This window comes from Mixophyes fleayi, chromosome 1 (genome assembly GCF_038048845.1).
Source record: "Mixophyes fleayi isolate aMixFle1 chromosome 1, aMixFle1.hap1, whole genome shotgun sequence".
Lineage (NCBI taxonomy): Eukaryota > Metazoa > Chordata > Amphibia > Anura > Limnodynastidae > Mixophyes > Mixophyes fleayi.
Window position 1 is genome coordinate 51,120,304 of NC_134402.1, and position 27,907 is coordinate 51,148,210.

General features: G+C 38.9%; 1 protein-coding gene across 1 annotated transcript in view; it reads left to right on the plus strand.

The window, feature by feature from the left end:
• Positions 1-27,907, plus strand: part of TBC1D19 (TBC1 domain family member 19) — a 123,947-nt gene that overhangs the window by 38,160 nt on the left and 57,880 nt on the right. The window contains exons 5-11 of the mRNA XM_075194760.1: positions 1,668-1,742; positions 3,978-4,041; positions 5,061-5,107; positions 9,855-9,965; positions 12,878-12,950; positions 13,782-13,820; positions 22,765-22,877. Coding sequence (XP_075050861.1) covers positions 1,668-1,742; positions 3,978-4,041; positions 5,061-5,107; positions 9,855-9,965; positions 12,878-12,950; positions 13,782-13,820; positions 22,765-22,877 — 522 coding nt within the window. The remainder of the gene's footprint in view (positions 1-1,667; positions 1,743-3,977; positions 4,042-5,060; positions 5,108-9,854; positions 9,966-12,877; positions 12,951-13,781; positions 13,821-22,764; positions 22,878-27,907) is intronic.

Genomic DNA, 27,907 nt, shown 5'->3' on the forward strand with positions numbered 1-27,907 from the left:
GATGATATAGGAGAGTAAGCCATTAGTATATTTGACGAAAACGATTTTCTAAATGATCTGTGAAACTTTGTTTACTTCAGTGGAGAATTATGTGAGACTTCTGAATCGGCCATGAAGTCAATTGCAGCAACATCATTTAAAGTCATACTACTGATAACTGCTGGATGTTTATAATACTACTGCAGATTCCCAAACATAAAAGTACAGAGAGGATTACTTTATTTCCGTCAAGTAATTAATGACAGATTGTAGAATGAATGTGATTCTCCCAATAAAAGACACATGCAAGGTGTATAGATAAAATGTACCCGTTTAAAGAAGAGAGCTGGGCAAACTCAGATATGGTTCCTAAACTTGATGCAGCAATTTAAGTGCTGGCCCATAGAATCACTATTCCTCTGGAAGACAGACGTCCATTAAAATATCCTATACGCCAGGCAGAGCATACTGCAGACAGTATCAGACATGTCAAAGTCAGCCGAATTTACACAAATAAGAACTTGAGGAAACATCAGACATATTAGTCACAATGAAGGTCTGTGGATCCAGGTGTCAGCAAATCAACCAGTTGCGGACAGGTTGGTTACCCAAGCAGTAAGAGTTACTCATTGGAATTTAGAGAAGACTTCAGACATGTCAACTTATTTTTCAGAACAAATACAGTTTACATGCAGTTTCTCAGGTCTGTGCTTGTGGCCATAGAGCTAGGAGATTCGGTTTTAAGAACTCATCAGATGTTCCCCAGATATTACTTACTAGGTCACCAGTTTAAGTTCACGTTTTATTCCATTTGGCTTATCCACAGCAACCCATACTGTTACAAAGATCCTGCTGGAAGAGATAGTGCATTAATATTACAAGAAATCAGAGTATGTACTTATTTGGACGATAACATTTCAAAGGGAAATCCAAACAACGTACAGCCGCGATCATCAGAACTCTATAGTATCATGGATGGGGCAGCACGGTGGCTAAGTGGTTAGCACCTCTGCCTCACAGCGCTGAGTCATGAGTTCAATTCCCGACCATGGCCTTATCTGTGAGGAGTTTGTATGTTCTCTCCGTGTTTGCGTGGGTTTCTTCCGGGTGCTCCGGTTTCCTCCCACACGCCAAAAACATACTGGTAGGTTAATTGGCTGCTACCAAAATTGACCCTAGTCTTTGTGTGTCTGTGTGTAAGTTAGGGAATTTAGATGTGAATGAGTTCTACATAAATAAATGGTGATGATGATGGGTAATCAATAAGAAGAAAAGCCAGCTTATTCCATCTACATAAACAAGGATTTAGGAATTATAGTAGAAAATAGAAAATGGTCATGAACACAGTTAAGGACCTGACCAAATGAGCCCTCTATTAAAAAAAAAAAGAAGAAAAGCTGGACGGCAAAGGAATCTTTGAACTAATGTTAACTGCTTCCATGTTTCTAAGGAATGCCAAGTCCATAGAAACTAAACTATATGAGCCTGATTCATTAAGGAATGTAAAGCAAAAAAAAAAATGAGTAACTTTGCACCTTGGCAAAACCATGTTGCATTACAAATATCAGTGCAGATTATTATAAAATATGTGTAGTTCTATATTAAGTAAAATCCTTACAGTTATTGACCATTTAACTATTTCTCAGTTAACCACTTTGTGGTTTTTATCTGTGTACTCTTTGTTTTAGGCAAGCTGGGAAAAAAGAGTACTGAAGAGCTTGAACAGTATGTGTACAGAGCTCAATATTCCTCTTGCTCGCAAGGTACCTTTTCTTCTATCCATTGTGTAAAGTGTCGGTTTCATGGTGCCATGGCTGAATTGGTACTATAGTATGTACATTTATCCATACCAAGTGATCATATTGACAATAATTGCTTGTAGATAATGTGAAATGCCATACTGTCTAACATAATATGTCACACTAGCATCCAATCACTGCCCTCAGCATACGTGGAATATTTCATTATGCCTTTGTATTGTTAAATTAATGTAATTCATTGTCCTAAGCAAATTTACAGCATCGTGCCTTCTATATTTCTATATATACATTAAGTATGAAAGAGAAATTAATTTAAACAGAAAACCATCATCTGTAATGCAGAATGATTGACAATAAGATATTTTCAATATTCAGTATTATACCATATGTATTATAAAACATGGGTTTTGTAGACCGGTGCTATATAATTACAAGAAGGGGAATTCAATTGGCTGCGTTACTGCTGAAAGTAACGCGGCCTGCGCAGTGTTACCGATATTACGGTAATTTTGTGCATTATCAACATTAATACGGTAATCTTTAATGCTGGTATGTGCTCGCAGCTCAGGGAGTCGCGATCAGAAATCAGGGTTTAAATTACTGTATGAACGGTAATAGAATTAACGCCGCGTTGAGCGCAGCTGAATTGAATTCCCCCGAGTATCCAAAGAACGTGTACTGTAACAATGTAGACAAGCCCTTAAAGAAGAACCTCAATAAAAAATAAAGCACCCTGCTACGTAAGTATTTCCCTACATAGTAGTCTGTGGTGGTCCATCCCCAGGAGTGATCACCAGTGCAAGTGCCGTCATATTCTGAATTCTGTAGATGCTGAGGATCTGGAGCCATTGGGTATGATTTAAATTGTTGTCATTTGGGGGTGTGCATAACCTGTCCATTCAGGCTGGCTTTTGATGTTAGTGGCAATCATTAACACGATTACCACAATTACGGCACCCACGAGACCTACAAATAAAAAACAAATGTATTAAAAACCAATATAAATATTATTAGACTTACCTGAAAACAGACTGTGCAGATCACCGATGGAGCAGCATGATGACCGCAATTGATTTCGAATGAAGAGCTGTCCGGCACTACAGTTTAGTATCATCGCGTCTTCTATTCTTGTTAATTTAAAGCGGCAATGTCAAGACACCGCAAGTTAAGTGTTTAAACACTTAACCTGACATTGCCGCTTTAAATTAACATGAATAGAAGTCGCAATGACATAGTGCCGGACAGCTCTTCATTCTAAATCAATTGTGGTCATCATGCTGCTCCATCGGTGATCTGCACAGTCTGTTTTCAGGTAAGTCTAATAATATTTATACTGGTTTTTAATACATTCGTTTTTTATTTGTAGATCTCGTGGGTGTCGGATTTTTCGCAATCGAAGAACCGTACCCAAACCTTTGATGTTCCCAAAGTTCTGCTTTCACAGTTCTGAGTTCTGATTGTCTATTCTAAACATATTCATTGTTATAATATTTTCTGCGTTCTCTGTATTGTGCAGCATTATCCTTCCCATCCAGAAATGCTCAGTTACAAAATTGTAAAAATGCAAAACCTCACACTCTTAATTTTGCTGAAATTTCAATGTAAGTGCATGAATTTGTGAGCCAAAATGATTACATCTCAGGGGCACTTTTCATTATCTGATAGGAGGTAGATGGGAGGACCAGGGGCATTCCTGAGTACAGATCATGAACATGAGTGTGCCTATCTTTGCTCCTACATACAAATTTGTTATTTAAATTAGATAAAGGGATGGGGAAGGTGCATTGAGGGGTGTGTGTCCGCCTTTTTCTTTCCTCAAAAGAACTAGGTTTAACATGGCAAAGATTGTATCACATGGGACACATTTTACATCTTGCAGCTGCATATCTCTGTTCAAGTACATTTTTAGAAATAATGTTTTAGCCGAATTCAAACACACAAAAGAGGTGTATGTAATAAAGTCCTACCTGATATCTCCTTAATATAAGGCATAAATGAGCCCAAGCAGTATTTTAAGAGAAAAAAAATGAATGAAGGGGGTGGTCTTAAATTGGTAGTAAGTTGGACTTTCCACCCTGCAAATTCTATAGTGATTAGGTAAACTCGCAAAAGTAAGTGCTACCAATTGCCAAACTCCCCCACGCCTCAGTGATGTCACTACTTCCTAGCGAAATCATAGTCTGAATATTGGTTGAGCATTTTTAGGGTTAATTTCACTTACTAGCATATGTTTTACAGAGACCAGCTGATGAACAGAAAGAATTATTCAATAAATGGAATGAAATGGGAACAGACGAACCAGGTATGGCCATGTCTGATAAAGAACAATTACCTAGTTTATTCTGTCTGCAGAACTAAACTGACTACATTTAATATAACCTACCAATTTAGCTAAAAAATAAAATATTTCTGGTTCTGTTCATATCCAAGTGTGAGATGTAATATTTGATTTGTTTTCATCTCTAAAGTTGTTAGACCCAAAGGAACCTTATCCTTGAGTAACATATAGGGGCATATTCAATTAGCTTTCGGATTCGCGGTAACGCGCCGGAACAGCCGCGAAACGTAATACACGTTACCACAATAACGCGTTAATGCGGTACCGTAATACCCGCAAGAACGCGCACTTTTCGTGGTAACGCGCGTTACCGCGAATCCGAAAGCTAATTGAATATGCCCCATAGAGTGCTTTAAGCCACGTAATTTGGCATTTCATCTCATGGAATTCGTCAATCAACTTGTCCGTCCTGTGGAGCAACATCATTTTTTAACCATACCAAACTGCCTGTATCTCATTTTCTTTGATGAGCGAGTATCATATTTATTGAGTCTTGCATAGAAATGATCTGGAAGTAAATAAAAGCTCTCTGAGAAGTGTTTGCAGCTTAGTTTGTAGACTCATGCATCACTTTAGTGTAGCAGAATTGTCCATAAAACACAAATTGCACTGCTGGGTAGAAGGTTATGGGGGGAATTCAATTAGCCGCGATGTGTCTTATGGATGTTTCGGAGCCGCTATGCGGCAGGGATTTTAAAGAAATCTCCGCTCATTTTGCCTCCCGTCCCATACAGGTGCGAGGAAAAATAATCTGATATCTCTACCGTAAGTGCCAGCAATGCACGCGGTGCAAGGTTTGTGTGCCACATCGCCGGCAATTGAATTCCCCCCTATGTGTAGCATAAACAGTGTTACCTTACATATGATCTGGTAAGGGCTACTTTGTTTACTTAAAATATGCTATGTCCTAAGTTCTTATTGCTGCTTACAAGTTAAGACTGTCATTTTGTTTATGTCATTGTCTTTTTCTTTTTTTTCCCCAGACTTGAGTAATTTCAGACCAGTTTATGCACCTAAGGATTTTCTTGAGGTATGTAAAATACTGTAGAAGTCAGTTGAAGTGGAAAATATAAGTAGATTTTATGTCCTTTTAACATTTGCTTTTTCTATTAACATTTTTTGTTTACATTTTCTGCTATCTGGCAAATTAGACAAAACATGAAGACCATGCTCATTGTTGTGGGAATCTAGTGGGCAGGAACTTTTCATGGGATCACTAGATACAAACAACTATATATATATATAACAGATGTAGCACGCATCATTATCTTCTAATACTGGGTGACTTCATTATTCTTCTGTGTGCTGCTACTATAATGGCAAGCATAACATCAAGTGTGTTTCACAAATATATGTAATGTTTAAATTACTTGCCATACACCAGATGGCACTATGTATGTTGAATTAATGAAATGCATGTAGCACATGTGTTCTGTGTTTTATAAATGAAATTACTATATTCATATCCGTAGTCATAGTTAAGGATCTGTAACATCTGTGGTTTGAGCAGAGGTAACTGTATCCTCTAAAGGCAGCCGAATAGTAAGACCAGATATGCTACCTGTAATAAATAATTAAAAATGTGAATCTCACCCCTAAATCCTCAACCAGTGCTAGTCAGCCTGGGCTGGTCTCCACCATAATAGGGAGATCACAAGAGAGACTGGTTATCTCTGGTTGCTTTATTTACAAGTCTAAAGCACTGAGGTCAGTAGAGTTTCTCTCTCTAATTCTCATTATGTAATTCACATTCTCACCTATGTGTACAGTTTGTTCAGAATTGTACTGCTCAAGTATTTTAACCACCGTATTCCAGCAGTAAAATAGAGTATGGATCATGTGATGCGTCTATTTTGTTGAGCGTTGCACAACCTTCGGCCACCCTTAAGCCTAAATATCCACTAAAGGGGGGGGGGGGGGCTGGATCTGGCAGACCCTAATTCTGTAAAGCAATTGCCATCAAAGGCCTACTTCAAGGGCGCTAAACATGGCCGCCTTCTTGAAAACGTGTGTGTGTGTGTGTATATATATATATATATATATATATATATACATATATATATATATATATATATACATATATACATACATATGCAGGTTCACGGCTATGGATCTAGATGTCTTGCAATTGGGGAGGGGGGGTTGGTCTGGCATGGATGGAAGGGGGTTGGGAGGTTAACACTGTGTATAAATAAGTTGACAAGTCTCACAGTCGGCATTAATGATTCATTTCAAATATGTATGGGAAATGTTGGGTATGTTAGGTTATTAATGAAGCACATATGTTGCAATAATGACTAGCTGAAGCATTGCATTAGTTTCCAGGAATTTCCAAGGTCTAAACTGCAATCTACAAAGAGCCCTGGTTTTAACTATATCAGGAGATTTAAATGGGAAGTAATAATGATGCAAGAGACCAATGTAATTAGGCAGAAAGTTCTGCCACATAAACAATCCTGTACGGGCTACGCCTATCACTATACATAATGTATTTATGTTAGAGAGTGCTAGCAATTAGAAATATCAAGGCAATTATATTAGAATGCAATATTAATGGCACATAATTATTTTAGTAAATATGTACTGCACTCCTCCATTTGAATTATCCTGATAAATGTTACCTTAAATATTACCTTAGACCAGTGGTCAGGGAACAGGGGTAAATTACCCCAAATGGGGTAAAAATAAAATTCCTGTGGGTAATGCTGCTGATTTACATGCTGTCAGTTGGATTAAATGTGAAATTGCTGTTGTACCAGAAGAGCCTCAATGGTTGGCAGAGGCACTTCTTGAGCTTTGATGCAATAATGAAGCACGTATTGCATTTGCATCATATTTTTGGATGTCAACAGCTGCAAAGCCATTCAAAATTGCACATGAGGAGGCAGTCAAAAAGTCGCTGCCTTTTGCAACAACGATTATCCACTCTATCGAACATAAAAACAAAGCGGAAAAATTGATTGGATGCTGAAGACTGTATCCAAATTGCTCTGACATCAAAATGCCCCAATATTGATGCTCTTGTATCAAAAATGAAGCAACGTCATTTCTCCAAAACCTGAAGTTTTGAATTTGAAGCTTTCAAAGAAATTCTGAATAGATTAGATTCAATAAAAACTTGAATTTCAATAATTAATATGATTTCCTTTCAAATCAAGGGGGTAATGCCGGCGTATCTAAATATATTGGGGGGTTAAAGTTAAAAAAGTTTCCCGATCCCTGCCTTAGACAGACCTGTGAGATATAGAGCAGGAGTTCAGTGCATTGAATAGAAAATGTTACTAGACAGACTTCATCTAACTGAAGCTTGATGACATATACACCCATAGAAAAGGGAATTCTCGTGTCACTCCTCATAGGGTTCTATATCTGATGTAGCCTTAGGTACTGTCTTGATTCAGAATACGAGTGATATATCTAACCTTTCTCCCCTAGTATTGACCATTCAGCTGTATATTCTATAACCCACTAGCCATCATCACTGGTTCATAATGCAACAGATAGCTGAAAATTTCAAAGCAGAAATAGAATCCTTTATTAACAGTCACCAGGGCACAGCTTCTAAACAGATAGTGTGGGACATCACTAAAGTTTTAAAGATTATTATGAAGAATTATATTCCTCAATACTAACTGCCTATAATATAGTTTGTGAAGCATATCTTGCTAAGATTCCGTTGCCAGCTCTGAGAAATAAAGGCTTTGGAAGTAGACATGACCCAGGACCAGGTAACTTCAGCTATCATATCCCTACAGACCTGGGGGTAAATGTATCATACTCCGGTTTCTTTAAGTCGCCGGAAATCGACAGCTAAAATTTAAAGCGGCGCTGCCTTGTAAAGGCAAGTTTCCCTTTTCCCTTTACCCTTTCCGGCGACTTGAAGAAACCGGAGTATGATACATTTACCCCCTGGTCTGGATTAGAGATGTTCACTGACCCCTGTGTTTTGGTTTTGGATCTGGATTAACTTCGTGTTTTGGTTTTGGTGTTTGGTTTTGGATCCCTATTTTTTTTTTCTAAGATCACATAATTTGGCTCTTTTTTTGTTCTTACATTTATTAGTAATCTCAATAACATTCATTTCTAGTCAATTTTTGTCAAGGGACAAGAACATTGCTACCCCTCCTGTTTCTGTATGAGCAATGGCACTGGAGACTGGAGAGTGACAAGAACACTGATACCCATGTTTCTATGTGCTGGATCTCCTGGGGAGGGAGATACTTATGGAATCCAAAACCCGTGAGATCCGACAACGCAACAATGACGTTTTGCCTTGTTTTAGATCCAAGGACACACGAAAGTACCGAGCCGGCTCGTGAGCCTACTCGGATGCTCTAAATTCAGGTGGGTTCGGTTTTCAGAAAACCGAGCCCGAGCATCTCTATTATATATGTATATTGGCAAATCACATCCTACATGAATAATGGTTCTACATGCCTAATTACTTGTAATCCATAAATCCCTTATTTATCTACCTTCTGTAGATGTTTCCTGTACATTTTATGTTCAGTACTTTAGTAATTTTGTCTCTGCTAGAGATTTACTTGATATGTATTCTGGTTCTCCGTTTACAATGTTGCACCTGGTTTGTTCTCTTCTATCTTCTGTATGTTATCCAATTCATCTTCTTAGATTGGCTGGGAACTTTCACCCATCACTTGCCCCTTTGATCACACTTATGTGGCATGCACATACCTATTGCACTATAGAGGAGCTGACAACCTGCATTCTTATAGTATAGATGTGGTTGGATTATGTAACACAACAGTACTTAGGGCTTTTGTTACAATTTATTGTATTTGAAATACTCAATTGTCCATATGGTAAAGTTACAGCGGACAAAATTAGGGAAATGGCAGATGGGCCGAGGTTATTATGATTCACGCCCTATCATCGCGCCCACCATGCTAGAATATTATACAGCCTTTGTTACCCTTGTTAGTTATCGACCATGTCTTTCTTGCCGTCTCTCTGGTGACTACCAGGTTTTGTAACCCCCGGTGACCAACATGTTGCCCAAAATATTCAGCATATAGTACAGCCACATATGCCCATCTTGTGACCAGTACTCCATGCTCTCCCAATGAGTACTCCACAGCTCTTCAGTGAGAAGGGATTAGGATTCGTGATGGTACTTGTTGCATCTTTCACTCCAGGACCCTCTCACAGTGTATGCTTGCTCAGTGTATTATTGTTGTAAAAGACAGCGCTGTGGAATATGTTGGTGCTATATAAATAAGTGATAGTAACACTTGACTAGCCTTGTGCTTTATATGATCACATAACTCCTGTGTAACTTCTAATATCATTATATTTTATAGTCAGCAATGTATTATCTCATATAATCATCATCCATATTCTATATTTACTACACATCTGAAGATGTAAACCATAATGTGGGCAGCATGGTGACTTAGTGGTTAGCACTTCTGCCTCACAGCGCTGGGGTCATGAGTTCAATTCCCGACCATGGCCTTATCTGTGTGGAGTTTTTATGTTCTCCTCGTGTTTGCGTGGGTTTCCTCCGGGTGCTCCGGTTTCCTCCCACACTCCAAAAACATACTGGTAGGTAAATTGGCTGCTATCAAATTGACACTATTCTCTCTCTCTGTCTGTGTGTGTATGTTATTGAATTTACACTATAAGCTCCAATGGGGCAGGGTGTGATGTGAATGAGTTCTCTGTACAGCGCTGTGGAATTAGTGGCGCTATATAAAACAAATTATGATGATAATGTGTACATTTTATATATATTATATGTTGGTTTTTTTTTTCAGGTGTTAATTAATCTTCGTAACCCTAATTATGATAGTGGTGACCAGGCAAGTTTTAAAGCTCATCTTGGTTTGATTCAAGTTCCATTAAAAATTAAAGATATCACAGAACTGGTGAGTAATGGGGGGTGGGATAATGCTGCTGTACTTCTAATAAAATGTCACATTCAGAGAAATCAACTGTACAGGCAGATTTGTCCTTAGGTGCGACAACAGATTTGCTCTGTGAATACGGTTGTATCCAATGCCCAGACCTGAATTTATTTATGCCCGTGTCTAAGGACAATGAAAGTTAACAAATGATTGTCCTGCTAGACGTTCCTCCTTAACACTGATTGTAGTGGTGTGTGCTCATACTATTGTTGCTTGTTTATTTTCCGAAAAATTGAAATGTATTGCCTGATAAATTAAGTAGCAATGTGCATGCTTTGTTGTTACATGTCTTAATTAGTTCCACTGGAGCTTACTTGCATTGTCAGTAGTGTCTATAGCATATATATTATTCAGTCCAGGATATTTTTAAATTGTCGTCTTTTTTTATTTGTACCAGAATACCTTGTCATATATGCAAATTCTAAAAAGTAAATGGTGAGGTGACAATGTGCATTACAGATTAAATGAATAATACATTTAATAAATGAGTAATACATAATATATTTATTCATTGGAATACCTATTGCAGTTTTTGTACTGCAAAAAATCTTGGTCTTGGACATTGTAGTTTCTGTAGGACCATTTTGGTATTTTAATGTTACTCTTTCAAAAGAGTATCTCCAAAATGTGAAGGCTAAACACTATGCTCAAGTACCCTACAACTGGTTCTCAAGTGCTCTGTAACATGCTGTACACATTACCTAGTCTGAGGTCCAGACTCTGAGCTTTGGGGCAGTGGTTTGACACATGCTCTCCCCTCTTCCTCTGTACTGCCTTGTAGTCTGTCTGAGCAATCCAGATAATCCAGCATCCTTTCCTGTCTTAATCACCTTTTGTAATAAAACTAGCATGATTCAGGACACAGTTGCAAGAAATGGAATGCACCAGAAAAGCGCTTTCTTTCTCTGTTGGTACCAAGGTTCCAGATATCTTTTGGTTGTTCCTATAGAAGAGCCAATACAGGGGGAATGATTTCACGTCTCTGAAAAAAGAACGCTGTGATCGGTGACCTCTTGGTCTTTGCCGGTACTGTGGCTCAAAGAGCTGTCTTTTTTTTTTTTTTCACCCATTGCCCCCTGAAATCGGGAAACTACAAAGCCTTGGTAGTTCTGGAGAGGCCAATCTAGGTCGTTTGGACAGATCTCCAATCAATTCACTTCTAAAATGACTCTTCCAGTTTTAACTGCTGGTAACTTTATTGAACAAGCTCTGGTTTCAAAGTATTAAATTCCACTAGTTCTTCTTGAGAAGCCTCTTTACATTATGACAGTTATTGGAAGTGTTATTTCTTGAAATATATATATCTGGATTAACACTATTTCCCCTTAACTTTCAAATTGTGGTTTTTACATAAAGAACAAGACTCTCATCTATATAGAATTCTGAAATCTTTAAATCCGCTTGAAGTCTACCCTGGCTTCAACAACACATTCCTGTCATCAACATCCAGCCTTGTCACTTGTTATGTTGTTTTGTCATTCCATTTAATGGGCTGCCTCGTACAACCATCTATGTCTTCTGAATATTATGAAATTCCTGAACTTTTTTGTAAATTGACTTATTTTCCAGTACCACTCCTCACAGAGGTCATCCCCTATTAATAAGCATCCCCTATTACTTCCAGCAGCCACAACCACATATGTGTATCTTGTCATGACTTTTAGGTTGTGCAGTGTCACAGTGCTCTTTCAACATTTCATCAATTACATTCTCTTGGATTCTCTCTATCAACTTGTTATTGTCTACCTAGACAATACTTAGAAGTATGCATAAGATCTGGTTTCACACTTTGTCTATGTCAATCCTGTTCTTCAACATCTTCAAGAATCTGGATTGTATAATGAAGAAATGCATGTTTGAACAACCACAGGTTCCATTCTTATGGTACATTATATCTACATACAGCTTTGCTGTACGTACTGGCTGTGTTTATGTGCAGAATATAGAAGTTATGCTGACGTGAGTATGTGCTCCACCGTTGGCAACTCTCCAGAAAATGCTGATGGCCGGGTGGCATTAAGAAGTAGTTGGATGGGGCCAGTGTAGTAGTTTGCAATAATATTGAGAGATTTTGGAGGTTATTGCCCACACCTGCCAGGACTGGTCAGACTGATGATCAGTGGTCTAACATACTGCTGGCTGTAGTGCCGGGGGAGGCAAATAAAACAGCCTTGGTGGAACACCCAGGAAATAGGTGCTGGAGAGAACACTGATCACTCGTATGGTCTATAACTGTTACTTACTTTCATGTTCTCAGCAGTTCTTGTCAGTCTGTCATGTGTTTCTATGCGGAGCATTATACAGGACTAACATCCTTGTATTGCAACCTAGCTTGCAATCTAAAATAAAGCACATAGATGTGTAGAGAGCAAAGAGATGGCAGAACTTGGATGTGAACACCCCAGAGCTGCCTCTTGAAGTGCACAAGGTTGTAAGCAGTGGTGGTATGAAATGGATTGGTAATGGAAATTTATAAGTGGCAATCCGGAAGTTGTAAGTGAATCGAATTTGATGGTTTTACAGTACAAGCAGTAGGAGAAGTGGCGGTAAGGCATATCACCTTATCCTTATACCAGCCCACTTCCACCACAACAGCAAATACAGACACATGTTGTGTGCATGTGCTGTGCAACACATTTCATGCAAAACGCAAACATGTGCAACTCTAAATAAGGCCAATGACTAAGGGGAGAATGTACAGGCTGTGTACGACCAGAAAATGCTATTTTGCAGCATGTTATTTAAGGAAAATGTTGTCCCACTTTAAATTTATTTTTTCTGCTTCTATTTAGGTGAATATTAAGAAGTGTTTTATTGCATTATTTCTACATTATTGAATAAACCAATAATAAAACACGGTTTCTTTTTCACAGAGAGAGTTTTTTGGAGAACTTAGCCTAAATACAGGCCAGCTGGGCGTGGATGACTCTACTCCAGTACCTCCAGGTACATGTCATTTTAATGCACAATATCATAAACAATTTCTCATAACATCATATAATGATGTCTGAGACTTCACATTTTCTATAAAACAAATCTATTGGAGGCCATGTATTACAACAACTAAACTGATTTTGTTCTTATATGTGCACATATATACATATACCCATTTTTTCTTTTATGCAATACGGATGTATCAATTTATACCAACTATAAGACTATGTATATGAGATTGTGATACAGAATAACAGTTTGGCTCCGTTTTTTCATAGAGGTTATTTATTAGCCTATGCACTCTGAAGGAAGGTGTATGAAATTCTCTACTCGACCACGCAAGTGATCAATCAGATAAACGTCTCTGTCTCTTTTATTGACATATCGGTGCACTGATGATAGGATGATTTTTTATTATTGTGAAGTCTCAGACATCATTATATGATATTATGTGCAATTTTTTATGATATTGTGTGTTAAGAAATGTTTTTACATACCAATTTCTTTCACGTATCCTAATATTGGAGTGTCTGCTAGTTTCAGCGCTGTGTATTTTCTCTGGTCTTTTGTACATTTTTAGGATCTAACCAATCCTTCAAAGCTGCGGTCTGGCCCCCACTCTAATTATTTCTTACATATCAATCAGCGCCAGTATCTCTTTTTTAGTTTTGTATTCTCATGAATATTGTCAATCCCACAAAATACCTGATACCACTGTGTGTAGGCGACAGGTGACTTTCAGAGAACACAAGTATGGGAAACATTTGTCAGAATGTGACAACCATAACTTTATGCAAATTATGAAAGCTTATGTTTTGACTGTTCTTCTTTTTTTTTTTTAAGAATTGTTTGAAAATGAGCACTTCCGTATTGGGAAAAAAGGTATGTAATGTATTTTGTCTTTTATAAATATCTCACGCATATTACTTTTACTTTTACAAGCGTTAATTAATTTGCCACCTTTAGTGAGCAGATACAGTACGTATTATAGCTCAAAAAAAAAATCCACCAAAGTGAACAGAACACAGCACTGCAAGACAATTAAGGGATCAGTCAAATGATGTTCTCTTTTGAAGTTGTGAACCTAATGCACATTTCTTGGAGAGAAGCTTAATTTTATTTTGCTCTCTGCAAAATTTTGAGTTAATCTTCTAATTGCTGTCATTACTCCTCATATCATCTTTTCATATAATGTCACAATGTTGTCAGACATTAAACTGCTTCCTAGCCATTTTTTGCATCAGCAATATGTCGTCTTAAGTGACATTTTCATTACAGTAGTCAGGTCAGTTTCCAGACAAACTGGCTCCCAGGGCAGAGCTTTACAGTGCGCACCCACCTACGCCTGCACACGCACTGCTTCTGTAGTAGATGAACCATTCATCGCACAGGCATTTATATACTGATAACACACATTACTGCGATAGTACAAGAATCACATACTGATAACACACATTACTGCGATAGTACAAGAATCACATACTGATAACACACATTACTGCGATAGTACAAGAATCACATACTGATAACACACATTACTGCGATAGTACAAGAATCACATACTGATAACACACATTACTGCGATAGTACAAGAATCACATACTGATAACACACATTACTGCGATAGTACGAGAACCATATACTGATAACACACATTACTGCGATAGTACAAGAACCATTTTTGAAACAATGATTTATATACTGATAACACACATTACTGTGATAGTACGAGAACCATTTTTTAAATAACACACAGTGGATACAGTATCTGTATACACCCTTATTAAAATGACAGGTGTTTGCGATGTACAACCTGAAGTCAAGCTTAATCATATCAGACTTTTTTCAACCTTTAATGTGACCTTGCAGTCCACAAAATTCAGGGGAAAAACAAATAGACAATTTTTAGGAAAGAGAAGGAAAAATACAAAATCTACAACTCCTTATTTAATCTCTAGCCAGTATCAACTTGTGGACAGGGATGGAATGTGCAAGATGAGAACACAGGTACTACAGTATTTTTTGGACTCACCAGTATATGATTAGTTAAACGTGTACTTAAATGATGAATTATGTACTTATCTGAGTATATTTGTAGTTTCCTCTCTGTACCCTGCTCTTCATTTGACATAACCTGGGGTCTGGTTCCTCACCTGTGCCCATGCCCCTTCCGATTCCTCTAGCACTCTATCCAGTCACATACAAGGAACCTGTTTCATTCATTAATATAGATATTGTCCCTTTGTCCTTTCCCCAAACACAATTTCATCTTTCATCTGATTTAAGTTAAGCACACTGTAAATCATTAATTGTGCGCTCATCATTCAACACCTTTTGCTCCATTGTCTGTACTGGGAAAAATAGATGGTAAGTAAAAAACAAGTTGAAATAAACAAAAGGAAAAGAATGAATAAATGTAACATAAAATCATCTCGATGCTGAACTGTGATGCTCTATGCACCTGCATAGTTAGCGTATATCATTTAATTCAGGTCTGCAGAAATTTAATTTCCCCTTGAGACTTGCCAGCTATGACTAGACTGACCATGTCACCTACGTACATCATAGAGGTTTTATGGTGTCAGCTTCAGTATAAAACTTAGTGCCTGGCTCAGAACAGCATCAGTCACCAGGTCAAAATGAACATTGCTCTTACATATATGTGACAGTACAGTTTAACATCACCATCATACTAAAACAAAGACTCCCACATTGCTAGGCTTAATGGCTTCACTAAATAGTGTGACACTTTCATGATGTAGATCAGTGATAGGCAACCTGATACACTTCAAGAGCCGCATTTGGTGGCTTTCTAACCTTTGAAAGGGCCGTACATTGCCCTTAATCTCACTAATAAGTTAAAACAATGTATTTAATCAAAGAAAAGGGCACCTATCTGTAATAACTTATATAAGCGCACACAAGCTCAATAAAAAAACAGAAAGAAGCTGAGGGACGCGTATGCCCCATCACTGATGTACATGATAAAAATCCTGTTAAACTTACTATCAAAATGATTGCTTTAGCTTAATAGAATTGATTCTTTTCATAATAACTCCATTTGTAATGTGTCTGCCTAAGAAGCAGTTCAAATTAGTGGTGCCCTAGGGGTAACTTCCAATCCCATAGATTGTAAACTTGCGACCAGGGTTCTTTTACCTCTCTTTCTGTATGTATTACCCAGTATTGTTTTATTAATGTTTGTTCCCAATTGTAAAGCGCTACGGAATTTGCTGGCGCTATATAAATAAATGATGATGTATCCAAAAATAAAGTCACAAGTTAGAATGGTAGACGTCAACAAATCATATTTTTATATATGTTTACACTGGTACAGACGGCACTGCCAGAGGGTTTTTACTTTGCTGGAATTTCGGGAAGTGTATGAACTGCAATTTTTAAACTTTACCTTTAGGGTGTAGGCATAGATTAAGGCAGACTCTATGTTTTGGAAAGAGTGTGAAGGTGTTAAACCATGACTCCAAGCCCTTGGCAAATTAAAACAAATGTATTGATGTTCTGACTCCCTCTTCTGCTCTCTCCTGAACAGCTAACAACCTGTTCGTTCACTGGCTGATAGCTGTTTCTGTCGTGCACTGAATTCAACTTTCCAGAGTTCAATTCAGAACAGAAACTAGAACTCGTACAAGAGAATAAGAGTACACTGTAAGGAGGAGGGGAGAGAGCCTGATAGAGGCAGATAGAGATACTTATCTATACTTGGCACCAGATGTGACTCTGCATATTAGGCTTGGAACCAGATATTGTTATGTATATTAGACCTGGCACCATATATGACACTGCATATTAGGCTTGGAACCAGATATTGTTATGTATATTAGACTTGGCACAGATGTGGCTCTCCATATTAAGCATAATAACAGGTATGGCACTGCATATATTAACTCTAGCTATGTTTAACTTGTTTACTTGTCTCAGCATATACTAGGTACTAGATATGATTTAGATGTATACACCAAATACAGCAGAGCATAGTTTACCCGATCCCAGGTACAGATCAATACACTGTAGTTTATAACTTTTAAAACTGGCATCTAGATTTTGGACATGGTTGCTGAGATCTGCTCATACAGAAGGTGTATTCAGATGCCCGCCCTGCTAGCTGAATCAGGAATATGCTGCTTTATAGGCATATACTTACACTGTACTGCATGATCTGCAATAGTACCTGCTGACCACTTGATTTTTAATTAAAAAATTTGCCTCCACAACTAAAGTGTTAATGGCCAAAATAAAGGGTCAGACTATTGCAGTCCATTATCTGTTTCCAAGGAGAGACACCGCTATAAGTAGCTCTTTTTATTAAATACAATAAAGCATACTTACCAACTTTTTTCAGTTGGTGTCTGGGAGCCTCTTGGTGGCAGGTGGGCGTGCGGGGGGGGGGGGGGGGGGCACCCTCCAGCCTCTCTGTCCTGGAAATTGGGCAGGATTTTTATGACGTCACTTGTGGCATGTGCAGCTGGGCCGTGTTCTTGTGTATTATTATTAGAGACTAAACAAGGTGCAGGTCAGAGGTAAATCTAAGAGGGAGGGAGATTTTGTTATGAGATTTAAAATGTATGAATGGGTGGTGTTGTTGAGGGCTTTGTAGGTAAGGGTGAGTAATTTGAATTTGATTCTGGAGGACAGAGGGAGCCAGTGTAGTGATTTGTAAAGTGGTGCAGCAGATGTGGAGCAGTGAGAGAGGAAAATCAGTCTTCCAGCAGGATTTAGGGCGGATTGAAGTGTGGATATATGGGTGTCGGGAATTGCAGATAGTAGATGGTTGCAGTAGTCAAGATGGGAGATGATGAGAAAACAGACAACAGTTTTGGTAGCATGTTGACTAAGAAAAGGAGGTATTCTGCCAATGTTTTAAGGTGGAATAGAAGGTACTGGGAGAGAGTCTGGATGTGAAGAGTAAAGCAGAGGGTGGAGTCAAGTGCAGCAGGCTTGGGAGGAAATTAACATAGTAACATAGTAACATAGTTGATGAGGTTGAAAAAAGACACCAGTCCATCAAGTTCAACCTATTTTGGATCTCCTGCGATCCTGCACTTATATTTGAAATTAATCCAGAGTAAGCAACCGCCAATCTGTTTCAATTTTGAAAATCCCCCCAGACTCAATATTGCAATCCAATTTTTACCCTATATCCACTACTATCCTTTATTTTAAATTAACGGTCGTATCCCTGGATACACCTTTCCGCTAAAAATTTGTCTAAATTGTGGTGTTATTAACAGTGAAGGAGATTTGCGAGGAGATGGTGATTCTGGCATAAGGGACGATAATAATCTCTTTTTTGGACATGTTGAGCTTTAGGTAGCGTTTGGACATCCGTGTGAGCTGAAAGATCGTTTGTTACACAAGATAGTATGGAAGGAGAGAGGTCAGGGGAAGAAATATAGATTTAGGTGTCATCATCTTAGAGGTGGTACTGGAGGCCGATTGATTGAATTAGTGCCCCAAGAGAAGAGGTGTACAATGAAAAAAGTAAAGGGTCAAGAACAGAGGCTTGTGGGACCCAAACAGATAGAGGTAGTGGAGGGGTGGATGTACCAGAGGTAGAAACGCTAAAGGAGCAGTTTGATAGGTAGGAAGTGAACCAGGAAAGAACTGTGTCAGGAAGGCCAATGTAGTGAAGGGTCTGTAGGAGAAGTGGGTGATCAACTTTGATAGATCACTTTTGTAAGAGCAGTTTCAGTGTAATGTTGGGAACGGAAGCCTGATTGCAGAGAGTCGAGAATAGAGTGGGAGGAGAGAAAGTGAGATGGGCGTTGGAACACTAATCACTCAAGTAGTTTGAAGGCAAAGGGGAGGAGAGAAATAGGGGACTAGTTGTAGAGAGAGGCTGGATTGAGAGATAGTTTCTTTCGAATTGGTGACATGAGCACATGTTTACAATAGGATGGAAATGTGCCAGTAGAGAGAGACAGGTTGAAGAGGTAAGTTAGAGTTGGGCATGCAGCGGAGAAGTTGGGAGGGAATTGGGTTGAGTTTGACAGGTTGTAACGTGAGATGTTGAGATGAATGTAGAGACTTCATCTTCAGTTACTGGAGAGAATTAATTAAGGGTGGATTGGGGAGTGTAGGTGAAGATGGGTAGAGTGGGTGGAGTGTGTGGAATTTGGCATGAGGAAATATCTTGTAGAATGGTGTTGATTTTTTTCTTTGTAGTAGGTTGCAAAATCATGGGCTGTGAGGGAGGAAGGGGGAGGAGGTGCAGGTGGGCAGAGAAGGGAGTTGAAGGTGGCAAAGAGGTATTGTGGGTTATAGGACTTGGTGGGTATTAGAGATTTGAAGAATGTTTGTTTGTTTGGCAATTGAAAAGGCAGTGCTGTAAGATGAAAGGATGAATTTATAGTGGAGGAAATCCTGATAGGAATGAGATTTCCTCCAGTAGCACTCTGTACTCTGCAGTGCGGGAGCACTTTTGCAGGTAGTGGGCCTGTTTGGTGTGCCATGGTTGGGGTTTGGATGGTCAGACACTGTATGTGATAGCTAGAGCTGCATTGTCTAGGGTTGAAGTGAGTGTTTTGTTAAACCCTGCATATGCAGACATATGAGACAATAGTTGTTTTAGTGAAGATGAGAAATGGATTCGGTTAAGGGTACTTAGGTGTCATTGTGTACTTGTGGATTTAGGTGCAGGGGGGATGGCTGAAGGAAAGGAGGTTGTTCTGGGAATGCTAAGTTGGTGAAGCTAGAGATGTGGTAGCAGGAGAAGATAAGGTCAAGGGAGTGTCCATTACAGTGGGTGGGAGATGAGGTCCACTGGAAGAGGCCAAAGGAGGAATTAAGTGAAAGAAGTTTAGTTGTAGAAGAGACAGTGGGATTATCAATGGGAATATTGAAATCGCCTAGTATGAGAGTAGGCAGGTCAAAGGAGAGGAAATAAATGATCCAGGCTGCATTAAAATTACACACGTTTACAGACCCAAATTCAGTTGCTTTGAAATGCCGCAGACAGGTAGCAGATTTAATAACTCCGTTAGCTTATTCCAGACATGGGGAGACAAGATTCCTTATTGAATATAAGAACCATATGCCAGTTTGTTTACTTAGTAGTCACTTCCAACCATTCAGAGAGAGGCGAGATTGATTTATCACAAATTGGTACTGAAGAAGAATAAAATCATTACCTCATTTTCTGATAAAAAATAACTGTAAAGTTGTATTATTTGTCTGTCTAAAACAAAGCTTTCGGCAAAACTCTACCTGTACAACATCCAATGCATAGTAATATTGTTGTACAAATAGAGTTTTATAGATAACCGTGACCACTGTGGTATAGTCTTTTCCTCTATAGACCCAAAGCAATAATTTGTTTAATGTCTGGGTAGCCTTCCCCATAATATTCCTTGTATATGAATAGCTGTAAAGCTACACCTAGTCAGGTCTTTTCCTCAAGTACAAAAGTGGAAGCTGCTCAAATCAATTTATAGGCCATAACAGGTGCTTGAAAGGGTGGGGTTATCCTGCAAGGAACATACACACAACATTTTTTCCCGCAGCACACTGCTATAGCCAGCAACAGATCTGCCATTTCTACTGTAGATAAAAATGCAAAAGTCTTTGTTGCACACATTTGCAAATACTTTTGCATTTTTATCTACAGTAGAAATGGCAGATCTGTTGCTGGCCATAGCAGTGTGCTGGGGGAAAAAATGTTGTGTGTATGTTCCTTGCAGGATAACCCCACCCTTTCAAGCACCTGTTATGGCCTATAAATTGATTTGAGCAGCTTCCACTTTTGTATTTGTCTGAGAGGCATGTTGGTGTCAGTAGCTGAGGGGGAGTGCTGACATTGGATTGCTATTTGGAGGCTTCTGGGGTACCTCTTTGGTAAGTAAGCTCTCAATTTAAAAACACATATGTATGGCCCAAATATAGGGACTCTCATTGTTTAGAGTAGGACCATCCTATTAGCAAAAGTGCCTTGGCGTGGCGGATGGCTTAAACATACATTTGCAAATGTGTGCAACAAAGACTTTTGCATTTTTATCTACAGTAGAAATGGCAGATCTGTTGCTGGCTATAGCAGTGTGCTGGGGGAAAAAATGTTGTGTGTATGTTCCTTTTCCTCAAGTAGCCATCTTTATATAGTCATAAGAAATAAGCGCCTCCGTAAGAAGTAGATCAGGGTAATTAAGAAATAATACTCCCTCATTCTGGATGTTGTGTGTATGTATGTAATTATTTATTCCAGTGAGCTGTGTGGGAGGATGGCAGTCGAGTTGTATAGCCTTGGAAGGTTAAGAAGGTGGTTTGTGAATTGGAGAAGTTTGCTTTAACTGGTGACTATTCAGGGAAGGTTTGGAGGTTAGGGTAATGTAATGCATGAGTGAGGGAATTCCATAAAGGGGGTACAGCTTAAAAAAAGTCCTGTAACCAGGCATAGGAGCAATTAATGAGTTTGATTGAGAGTCATGTATATTGGGTAGGGCAGAGTGTAGGGGTCAATTTGGAAGACCGGGAAGAGATATATGTTGGTGCAGTTTTGTTAGTGGTGTTTTATGTTAGTAGAACTATATTATATTATCTGCTAAAGTACGGGCAACCAGTGTAGAGACTGGCAGAGCGGATCACCAGTAGAAAACTGTTTTGCAAGGAATATTAGATTAGCTACTTCATTCAAAATAAGCCCTCGCTCGGTATATCCCATATTATGTATGGTACCAGCTGCATGGCAATAAGCCCGCGCTTGATATAGCCCATATTGTATCTGGTACCTGCTGCGTGGCAATATAAATGCCCATATATGCTGCATATCTGTGTGTATCTAGCAAAATAAGAAAACATGAGATATTAGTTCATATTTTGGCCTTGACGCTGCACCCCAGCGTCAAGGGCACCTCATTATATGCAGGTAATGAGGTGCCCTTGACGCTTGGATTTTTGCTAGATACACACAGATATGCAGTGTATAGGATAATCACTGACAACTATCTTTTTTACTTCATTCAAAATAGATTGTAGGGGTGAAATCCTGGTCAGGGAAAGACCAGGAAGAAGGGAATTGCAATAATCAGTACAAGAGAGTATGAGTGCATGAATTAATGTTTTTGCAATGTCTTGTACGGTATGAGATGCATGTGCATTCTGGGATTGTTACATACAAAGTTATAACAGGATTTGGATACAGATTGGATGCATGGAACAATGGACAGTCGAGGATGACACCTAGACAGCTTGAGGTTTAGGGTATGTTGTCATGATGTCAACAGATATAGAGGTGTCTGGTAGGTAGCTTCAGTAGACTGTTGAAAAGATTTTGTTTCACGGGATGAGAGGACATACAAGACTCTGAAAGACATTCAGTAATGCATGCCAAGACAGACGGCGAGAGTTCCAAACAGGCTAGATACATTTTGGTATCCTGTATCTCTTTTGGAAAAATTATCAGCTCCTTTGGATTTCCGTATCACTTCTATAAAAAGAAGAGGAGATGATCAAGGACTGAGCTTTGTGGCACTCCAACTGATAGAGCAAGCTGAGAGGAGGTGGAGCTAAAGAAAAGAACACTGAAGGATGGGTTTGAAGAGATGAGAACCAGGACTGGACAATGTTCTCAAGACCTAGATAATGTAGTATTTGTGTTAGAAGTGCGTGTTTAACTGGGACAAAAGTAGCAAAGAGATCAGTGAGATTGAGAATTTTGTTGAGAGGTTTAGTCATTGCAGTCTCTGTGGGTACAAAAGCCTGACTAAAGGGTGTCCAATAAGTTTATGTGTAAGCAGAATGTAGACATTCCTCTTGTTTCATTACAATCTCTGTATAGTATATTGTTTCCATAATGTGTAATGTCTGTTATATCCAGTTCTAGCAGAACACGAAAGTGCAGCCGCTCAACAGTATGTGCGGCAGGGATGTCCAACAGCACTCCGGGCCGACTTATGGGCGCTCATCTTGAACATCTCGGACCAACCGGAGGTAAGATACATTATACTAGTGCTAATTCCCCAATAGGGAAATGCATTTCTGGAATAGAGTGTGTGTCAGGCATCAGACAGGGGGAATGATGCTGTATGTTCATCTCTGCTGGTGGTCGAGGAGCACACATGGGGCAAAATGTGAAATCCGGACCAGTTTGTATTTCCTCACTTGCAGCTTAAGTTTCTTCTGTGCAGCAATAAATAATTCTGCTTTTTAAAACCATCATACTAATTACATTCACAACAACTACGTAGTACCGTTATGTGGATATCTGTACTCATTGATCACAGTGATTAGTTATGTAGACCTCATATAAATTCAGTAAAGTACAGTTAATTAATAATGCAGGTGTTTACTGGATGTTATTTGTTTGGATAGAATACCCACATTATGCAGGTATAATTAATATATCTAACACTTCTATTAATACAAGATAAGGGAGAGGCTTACAAAGTGAAATCGAATATAACTGCCACATTATTCAGGCATAATTAATATTTCTATTAATGTGGGATAATGGAGAGGCTTAAGCAGGTGTTTTCACGTATGCACAGTTCCTGTGTAAAATCTAGACTGGCTTCTATTAACAAATGTTCCTACTTTCTCCATTGACTTTATGCCCAAATGATATGTTGTGGCTGCTGCTAAAGAGGTGTGAAGATTTTTAAGCTGTGTGGACCGTTCACCTTTGTGTTAAATTTTGCACATTATTACTTAAAAACTAGTGTTGAGAATGAAAGGTCACATGACGTTACTCTCATGTGGCATCGCTTCATGAGCCTGTCTCTCTAACGTGGACGTTCATAGCAGGAGAGCATTGACTGTTAATTATTCCACCAGCAGAACTCAGCAGAGTGCCTTGTGGCTCATACTGCCAATATGTTATCTTCACAGTGTGTCTCTCGGGGATAATTTAATAATCAGCTGGAGCCATCGCTTAAGTCCGACGACTTATATTGTCATGCTGTTCCTACATTAATTGATCCTCAGAAGGATAACAAGTAGTAATGCAAAAGGAAGGAAGAATAGAACACAATTATTAACCTTGCATTGTCTCATCACTCACTAGCTTACAATGCCTGTTATCAGACGTCTTGTAGACTCAGACACGTTGTACCCTTGCTACATTGGAAGATCCGATCCAACTTTTTCTTTGCTAGTCTCACTATAATAGCTGAACTTTGTTCAACAAGTATGTAGTCCTGTTTATCTCTTATTAACAGTTTCATAAAATTTACATAGCAAGTTGGTGACAATGTTTCTGTGAACCTCCATATATTCAGTAAGTTATTGTCTCTTCGTCATCAGACCAATTTTGTCATTTAGGCAGTCTGGCACTTACACTAGAATAACTTTTTTTATTACTTTGTTTACACAAGTGAATGTTATATTGTTCATTGTGGGCGAACGTAGAGTTTTCTTTTAGAGAAATATTTAAATAAATGTATGTTGTTTTTTTGTTTTTTTTAAATACTTTTTATGAATAACATCTTACAGAGGTTCTTGAGAGGTACATTAGAGACATAGTATATGCACATATATAGTGTGCAACACTCTCCCACGGTGCTTTTACAAAAGAAATGTGACTATGTATTAAATTAGTACCAGAAAGATGTTTTTAACATTACAAACAGTGTGTGGGGGGGTTAGAAGTCAGTGCAGAAGAAGGGATATAGCACAGGATTATAGGAGGGGGAGAAGAGAAGATTGGAGAGGAATGTGGGAGTGAGAAGAAGGGTGTTCATGCATCAAATAGAAGGGAATAGTCTAACCTGGTAGTCCTATTCCAGGTCCGGTTGTGGTAAGAGGCCCATGGGAACCAAACTTTATAGCAGGAGACGGAGGAGCCCCTCAGTATACTGGTTATGTGCTACATCTGGTAGGTATGTCAGACTCGACCACAGACCATTAGAAGTGTCGGGGTGTGGGATTTTTCCTGGAGGCAGCTATTTGACAAGTAGACACACTAATAATATGCCGGAGGAGCTTGTAGGCATGCGTGGGAAGGCCTGGGAGCGGTAGAGGTAGTAATATGTGCTTAGGATCAGAGGGTATTGGGGTTTCGAGGATTGCTGAGGCTAGTGTAAGGACTGCTGTCCAGTAAGGGCGTATCTTGGGACAATCCCACCACACATGCATGAAGGTTCCTGTCTGGTTATAATCTCTCCAACAATCAGCACTTGTTTGTGGATATATAACGTGTAGCCTAGAGGGGACATAATACCATCTATGGAGTAATTTGTTGGCATTTTCCTTAATTTGGACATTTATGGAGCAACGCGCTGTCCATTCATAAATGTCTGACCACTCTTCGTGTTCTAGTGTTGTCCTCAAGTCCGTTTTTCACTGCGTTTGGAAATATAACTATGTTTTATTTTATGACGTTTACAGAGAGAAAAGTTGTCAGAGATGGGAAAAGCTTCACTTTCTATGACTGTTCCCATGGTTCCTTTATGCAATTAGTGCATTTGAGAAAATTGGGAAGCTCTCCTTATTAGTATATATTTATAAAGTGGACCCAGAATCCGTTTACAGGACACCAGGAAGTCCTCTCAGTTATTAAAGAAAGGTAGCACAACCATTTGCAGTCCAAGCCGCCAATGTTAATGCCGCTTTCTGCTTTTTTCGCAGAGTTCCTACAACCCTAGATATTTACCCTAAAATGAATAAGCCTAGTTCTCCTGAATATAAGGAAGTAAAGGAGGTATGGGCCTGAGCGTGGATTGCAGTTGTTGGGAGAGCTGGCTTCATTTAGTGGTTTGGCGTGATTGGGGTTTTGCACATAATGCATGATGCTGCCGTGTTCTGGGATGGAGTATCTCTTCAATTAGCACATGTTAGCACTTTCCCCATCTTGGTTTAGGAAAGGAAGGAAGTAGTATAGTATTGTTCAGTTATCTGAATGTCAGAGCAGTTTACATGTAAGCTCTTATTAAATCCAGGTTACACTAGATTTAGTAGTGTTTGTTGTGATCTGAATCTTTTCTGCACGCCATTATTTTCCCAGCATTCCCTGCTCAGCGTTTCCAAATTCAGCATATAGCATTCGTGTTGAATGCTGTGTGTTAACAACTGGGGCACCAGGAACTGGATTAGTTGGTTTCTGCCCCCTCACTTACCCTTGCTATCTGTGATAGCCCACATCTAATGATATTGGAGGGCATTGGGGCATATGATTGCCATATTAGAAATATAAATGCGCAAACGGGGTTGGAGACAGCATTGTAGAATTGTAAGTTTTCAAAGGGAGGCCATAGACACCCACTCAGCTTGTTTCATACAGGCTTAATGGGAAGATGAAAACAAAAACACATAGTTCCCCAGCGCAACGGAGAGGGAAAAGGGATATATTACTGAGAGATACACAATTGGTATATAGTAATTATTTGTATTTGTAGCAAAACTGGACAAAAAAGGTTCATAAAGCAAAACAAATAAAGTATTCTAGCAAATTGTTGCAAAAAAACACTTCAAAACCAATAAATATTACTAAACCAATGGAGGCTGTAGGTTTATAACTGAGGTGTAGAAGTCTCTAGCGCCAAATACCAGCCGCCTGTCACTGGATAGATAGAAATGTCATCTGTTAAAATCAAAACAAGAAAAAGTCTGCGCTCGTGTCTGGGAAGGGTGGGTAGTGCACTTACCTTCCTCCCCAGGTTGACTTGTCCGGATGCTCCTGTTTCAAGGTCCACTCTGCAGGTGTAGAACTCACTCACAGCCGGAGACTGTTTCTCGGGACCCGCTGAAGCGATGCAGTGAGTCCGCATCTGTGCCTAAAGTTGCCACGGCGATTCTTTCTCCGATGGGTGGATGAAATAAGAGGCAGTGTCCGATGAATAAATATAATAACAGTCAGTATCCTACGCGTTTCACCCCGCTGGGGGCTTCCTCAGGGATATTATGAGAGCATAATATCCTCTCATAATATCTCATAATATCCCTGAGGAAGCCCCCAGCAGGTTGAATCTCTGGAATATATGTTTCAGTAGGAAATCTTAAGATAAGGCATCATTAACTTTGCATAGATAATGTCTTCAAAACTTGTAACCAAGCTTTGTAATCACGTTCACAAAACCTCTGTGTCATACTTCGCTAAATAGAGGCAAATCTCCCTAGTCCTTAATCTTCTGGCTGCTCCCTCAAAACATCTTGCTTTGGAGTTTGTTTACAGTCCTTTTTGTTGGATGAAATAATTTGTCAGATTTATATAAAAATAAAAGATTGCTTTACTGCTTGTGAAGTTATGAATAATTATTCAAGCATTTCAAATTATTTTGAGTATGACTGCATATTAAGGGTCCAGATTATTATCGGTTGTGGAAAATTAGTTGTTGGACTGTGCCCTTCCACAAGTGTTGTTTACAAAGTTATTCTAAATGATTTCATGCCCTCGGTGACACCTCACCGTAGCTAATTTACATTTTGACAGAGTCTTGCAGCAGTGTAATTAAATGGATATTACCAGAGCTATTTTAATTGGTTGGTTCAGGTAAACATGTAGCTTTTATTTTCCGGTCACTGGCAATTAATCTACAGCAGGAACTAATATTGCTTGATCTCTCATAACTTCAATGAAAATTTATACATAGGAAAACAAAGTTACTGTGTTACAGCGACAAAACAATGTTACTGCTGGGGGTGAAAACGTGTAGGGACAATATAATAATCTTTTCATTTGTTATCAATAGAGTTTAGTTTTCTGCTAACTTATGTCCTACATTAAAAAAATAATTGACTTAATTTTAGATGTCCTCTTTAAGATTCAAACCTGCAATTGCAAACAATGTCTACTGGTTCAAGCAGCACATATGCTCTCCAAGGACTTTACCTTACATTGTTACGCCAAAGACTGCAGACCGTTTCTGTTAGCCCGATTTTCACTATCCCAGTCCTTTTATTTGCTGTTTCCCTTTTTACATTCGTGAGACATGGATGATTTAGATAGGAGCAGTGGTACTTGGTGCAGCCACTAAGCAGCACCAAGATGCAGCATGTACACTTTATATGATATAAAAAATATAGAG